Source organism: Eimeria acervulina, genomic scaffold (assembly GCF_000499425.1).
Source record: "Eimeria acervulina Houghton genomic scaffold, Eah_scaff1578, whole genome shotgun sequence".
NCBI classification, from domain to species: Eukaryota; Apicomplexa; class Conoidasida; order Eucoccidiorida; family Eimeriidae; genus Eimeria; species Eimeria acervulina.
In genome coordinates this window covers 1-6,121 of record NW_013549092.1, presented here as the reverse complement: position 1 = coordinate 6,121, position 6,121 = coordinate 1, and the positions used below count along the sequence as shown (strand labels likewise).

At 36.6% G+C, this 6,121-nt stretch overlaps 1 protein-coding gene across 1 annotated transcript; it reads left to right on the top strand.

Annotated features, from left to right (window-relative positions):
- Positions 1–2,250: 2,250 nt before the first annotated feature.
- EAH_00061260 (hypothetical protein, conserved) lies at positions 2,251–6,019 on the top strand (the record flags this gene model as incomplete). Its single annotated transcript, XM_013393370.1, has 8 exons — positions 2,251–2,502; positions 2,953–3,192; positions 3,855–3,934; positions 4,317–4,405; positions 4,729–4,808; positions 4,945–5,143; positions 5,392–5,467; positions 5,884–6,019. The coding sequence occupies 8 exons, from the start codon at positions 2,251–2,253 to the stop codon at positions 6,017–6,019; spliced, it is 1,152 nt and encodes a 383-aa protein (XP_013248824.1).
- Between the last annotated feature and the right edge of the window lie 102 nt (positions 6,020–6,121).

The following is a 6,121-nucleotide window of genomic DNA, read 5'->3' as shown; positions in this document are numbered from 1 at the left end:
TATATATATATATATATATATATATATATAGGTTACGCAGGCTACAGCTGGGCGTTGAGGCTAACGCAACAATTGTTGTGGTGTATGTACACCATAGTGCATGCATTGAGGTGTATGTGCGTTCGTAAGAGCAACAACAGTAAAACAGTGGGATTAAGCCGTTCAGGTGTACACGCAGGTTCAGGTGTACAGGCAGCTTGAGGTGTACAGGCAGCTTGAGGTGTATAGGCAGCTTCAGGTGTACATGCAGCTTCAGGTGTACATGCAGCTTCAGGTGTACATGCAGCTTCAGGTGTATAGGCAGCTTGAGGTATATAGGCAGCTTGAGGTGTACATGCAGCTTGAGGTGTATAGGCAGCTACCTCATGGGTGAGGCGTCCTGAGAGTTTTGCATTGATATTTACAACGCAGTTTTGCATTTCTTTGCATTCCAAATCCACATCTTTGCCGCTCAAGAGCGCGTCTATCTTAATTTCTGCTTGGTTTAATTCTTCTTCTGTTTGTTTTCTCTCTTTTGAACTTAAGTGCAAACCGCCTCCACGCGCGAAAGAACCAAACCGCTGCCCTCTCTGCAGATACGCTGCATGCCGCTGCAGCATACAGCACACAAACCCTAAACCCTAAACCCTAAACCCCAAATTGTAAAACCTCTTGTCTTTGCTGCAAACATAGCGGAAGATATTCTCTGCAAATTCATCCGCATGCATGCATGCAACCGCGTCTTAGCTGCAGCCAGACACTCTACACGCCAGCCGCAGCAGCAAGAGCAGCAGTAAGAGCAGCAGCAACAGCAGCAGCAGCAGCAGCACGGACGCGTTTTTGTTGCAGGCGTTTGGCGTGTCGGTCTTCTTCATTTTTATGTTGGTGCTGCGAAATAATTTTATAATTTGTTTGTTTTGCTTCACTTTTATTGTTCCTCTCTTCTGTTTTATCAATTTTATCATTGTTTTCTGTCTTTGTTTCGAGGCTGTCTCCTTCGTTTGCACCCCCCGAGCATTTTAATTTGTTTAAAACAACTCTATTTCTTTCTCCTCTATTCATAAAGGAAGAAGGCAGCAGCCCCTGCTGGTGTCTGTACACCTGACTGCAGCAGGCGCCGCGGTTGGGTGCAAAGTGATATTTAAATTCATCTGGAAATAAAAAGAGATAACGCAGAGGGATATACCGCCTATAAACCAATTTGTTTATACTCCTGGGGGTAAGGGAGGAGACGCCCTGCAGCTGATTACAGCATTCTAATCGAGAGCCCTCAGCGACATTCGAGTTAAACTCAGTCAACAAATCAAAGAAAAAAATAAAAGAGAAAAAGAAGAAAAAGAAGAAAAAGAAATATCTGCAAACAAAAAGAAATATCATCGCAGGGCTGCAGAAGACATCCCCCCTCCTCCACGCCTTCTATATTGGAGTGTACAGACTTCTTTTGGTCGCATTTAATTCAAACACAAATTATTTATTCATTTATTTCAAGCATAATTCCGAAAATATATTAAAAAGATATGCAGACCTCAGCCCCCCGGTATGCTGAAACGCTCGACGTGCAGACAGCCCAGCAGCTGTCGATACACCGGAGAAACCCCCGGCAGAAGACGAAATTTGAAGGCTTTAAGGAGAAAAGAACAAATAAAACAACACAAAAAATATATAAAAACAAAGAAAAGACAGAGAAATGAATAAATTGTCGTTGAGAGGAAACAGACTGCATACCGTGGGGCCCTCGACAGCCTCTAGCTGAAGAGGTAATGAGTGTTTATAAACAAAGGTGAATTAAGATATTGTTTAACGTAAACAACTCATTTATTTTGTACAAACTGAAGTTATTTTTATTCAAATTATTCAATTCTTCCGATTTTCCTGGTAATATCGATATGTATATTGGGCATTAACAACGAAGAAGAAGCTCTTTCTGAACAGAGGGGCTGAACCGACATGCATCCTTCATGTTGAAGTTTGTTAGATTTTTTGTATTTCTTTGAAAAAATCTATGAAAGTTTATTTAATTTGTTCGTACAATTCAAAACTTTTCCGTTCGATTCCCTACTCTTGAGGTGTCTGTACACCCCATTCCGTTGCAAGCGCGAGAAGCTGCAGATATTCAGGTTTCTAGATCTGCATTATTGTATTTGCTTTCTTTTCTTTTCTTTTTAAAAGTTTTTCTTTTCATTTTATATTGAAATTTCTTTCTCTTTTCTTTCTGCAGTGTATCCTGATTGCATTGAATTCCGTTTCTTTTCTTTCCTTCTTCTTTGCAGCATGTTAGTGTTGTGCTGGTTTCTGCATCACAATGAATACAATGGCATGCGAATCGAAGAGCTGGAGGCCCTGGCGCTCATGGAGGGCGTCGATCCAAACTCTTTATGGGAAGGATGCCGCCGGCCTTCCTCTGCTTCTGAAGAGCAGTTTGTCTTCGTTCAAGTCCCCAACGAAGCCTTCTGCAGAGCTGTTATGAAGAGATCTATACTCATCAAGGCCTTCATAGACGTCAGACTATGCAAATATATGCTGGTTTGCTGCTGTGATGCTGCTGCTGGTTTTCTGCGGCTGCGGTGCTGCTGCTGTTGCTGCTGCAGGTGCTGTTGCGGCTGGGGATGATGCTGCTGCTGCAGTTGCTGTTCTTGTTGTTGCTGCTGTTGTTGCTGCTACAATTGCTGTTTTTGTTGCCGCCTTGCAGCAACTCCAGCATTTGAATCTTCTTTCTGCTCGACTATGAATATATTTAATCGCCTCCACCCTTTCATTTCAGTGTATATATATGTGTATATACATATATATATTTGAACAATTTGATAATTATTTATTAATCTGGTTTCAACAACTATCTGTATTGCAGCAGCAGCACTACTACATCAATAAGAATAAAGCATAAATTACATGATTATATAATATCTGAAGGTATTTTTATGAATGCGTTTATAGCTGTTTGCGTTTATTTGTTGTTTGTGTTTGTTTGATTAGGTGTGGGCGTCTGGGCGTTCGTACGAAGAAGTATTAGAGGCGATGAAGACAGAAGAAAAGAAGAAAGAATTTACAACTTGGATTAACAAAGAAAAGCCCTGGGCATTTTATGTCGGAGCCTTCGGCCGCTCTCTTAGCAGCGAAGAGCAGAGAGAGAGGATGAATTTTTTTTCTTCTCTTTTCGTTGGTGACGAGCCTGTAGACCTGCATCATCCAGCAACTACTTTAGTTGTTGCAGAGGTAAACAGAATTAATAAAATAATTAAACATAATTCTATTAAATATATATAATGCTTCAAATAACAAATACATTAAGAGAAAAAAAACCAGAGAAAAACCTATAATGTTCATGCAGATATGTACATTGAAAATATATAATATGAATATCTATATATCCTCTTGCTGCTGCTGCTGCTGCTGCTGCTGTTTGCTGCTGCTGTTTGCTGCTGCTGCTGCTGCTGTTTGGTGCAGCAATGGTCTCACGAGTTGCATTTGTCTTCATTTACTTGTGTTTACTTCGGCCGAGAGATAATTAGCAAGAAAAAAGAAAAACCCTTTTGGTTCAAATTTCGGCTGCCGCTGCGCCCCGTACTCGGCCCCACATCACTCGACTGCGAGCTCGCTTTTCTTATGTGCAATCAGGTGTATATACACCTCAAATATATATATATATATATATTTATTTATATATACTGTTTGTTATTAGTTATTACTAGGCATTTTAGTATAATGCGTATTGTTGTTTTATAGGGTAGTACTTGTTTGGTTTTTCTGTTTAACTATTAACTGCATTAATTTATTAAAATAAGAATGTTATTATTATTTATTATTATTCATTTATTTGCTTCTACTATTATTTATTTATTTATTTATTTATTTATTTTATTTGTTTTTCTTTTTAGGGTTTGGTGGCGGCTAATAGCGTCGTCCTAGACCCTTTCGTCGGCACAGGCAGTCTATTGATTGCTGCATCATACTACGGGTTTGTTTATGCATGCAGATAAATATATTTAATAATATATTTTATATTTATTATATTTTAAATGTAATAGAGATAATAAAAGGATAATAATTGTTGTTTCGGGGTTTAAACGACAAATATTTGTTTTTTCAATTAATTAAAAATTTTTAAATATTACAAACAATTAAATAGCAAAACGCCGCACCAACTAAAATGTAAACCCTCTTCTGCGCAGATATATATATATATATATATATCTAATCTGTATATATATATATATATATTTATACTTTAAATATATTTTAATGCATGCAACACCAGTTCATTCCTTTGTTTGTTTTGTTTCTTGTATTTGTTAAAGTTTAAGATTATTTTGTTTCGTTTTTCGCTTCTTTCTCTTCAGGGCGTTGTGCATAGGAGCAGACATTGATATTCGCGTTTTAAAGGGCTATGGAGTCTCTTATTTAAACCCACATCTCTCCTTGCAAAACAGTAAAAGAACAAATACATTAATCTATTCTTAAACACTTTTCAGGGGCTGCATGCAGACAATACACATCTCAAACGACGCCATTTGCCTCCTTCCGTTGCTGCATAGTCCTTGCTTAGGGTTTAGGGTTTAGGACATGCCTAGGGTTTAGGGTTTAGGGTATAGGGTTTAGGGTTTAGGGCATGCCTAGGGTTTAGGGTTCAGGGGCTAGGGCTTAGGGTTAACGGTTTAGGGTATAGGGTCTAGGGTCTAGGGTTTAGGGTTTAGGGTTTAGGGTTTAGGGTTTAGGGTTTAGGGTTTAGGGTTTGTGGTTTGTGGGGTTTAGAGCGTACGGATATATTTCGTAATTTTGAAGATTACGGTTTGAGGCGCCCCGAAATTATTCGCTGCGACAACGCTGCTTGGGTTTGTCAATTGTTTATTATTGCAAATAATAAATTAAATTAATTTAGTTATTAACGGTGCTATTTAATTAATTAGTTAATTGATTAACTAAGTAATTTAATCAATAATGTTTAATTTGTTTATTTATGCTCTGCAGGTGTGGCGGCTGCCTTATGAAGAGCGCAGCGAAAGCAAAACGAGTGCAGATAATAACTCTGAGGGAGAGAAAGAGAAGATTAATATAAATGAAGACAATAAAACAAATAAAAAAGAAATATATAAAGCTGCATATTTATCTAGAAATATACAAGGAGGGAAGCCTTGGGTAGACTGCATTATAACAGACCCACCCTATGGTAATTCTTTGCTTCTTTTTTAGTTATTTTAATTACATTTAATTGAATTTAATTGAATAATAATATTAAAATATGTTTTACTATATTTAATTTAATTCAATCGAGTTTTTAGTTCAGATATTTGTATGCAAACGAGGTGTACATACACCTCAATATTGTATGGCTCTTCTTGCGGTGTATGTACACTTCAACATTTTGTCTTTGTTTTATTTTTTTTCTTTTGCTTGTTTATTGTTTTGTTTTTAAAGGCATTAGAGCGGGCGCCAGACAGTCAGGGCATACAAAGAAATGCAAACGCACACCCGAGAGTAGAAGTAATGAAGAGTGAGTTGAAGAAACAGGAAAAATAATAAATAATATATATAATAATATATATTATAATAACAAAATAAATAAAAATAAAATTAAAATAAAAGGGAAATAGAAGAAATTCATGAAACCGACAACTAAACAAACGCAATTGTATATGCACATATATATATTTACATATATATATCTATATGTATATATATATAATATATAATAACATATATATTTTATTATATGTTCGGTTTTGGGCATATTTACATACGAATGATATCCATGTACATGTAGATGTAGATATATATATTATATATATATGCTGAAACATCCAAATAGATAAATAATTAGTCTATCTGTGTGTTTACAAATGAACAAATTAATTACTTGATTATTAATTAATTAATTAATTAATTAATTAATTTGTTTGTTTATTGCAGCCGTCTGACTTACATTGCTCCCACAGTGGTTTGCTCGGCTCGTTCTTTGATTTGCGATTTGCTGAACGTCGCTGCGCGTCTCCTCGTCGATGGAGGCCGCCTCGTCTTTCTGCTGCCTGTACACCTCAACACGTGAGTAATAAATATATATATATATATATATATATTTAGTTATATATATATGTACATATGTATACTCGTCTTTCTGCTCCCTGTACACCTCAACACGTAAGATATA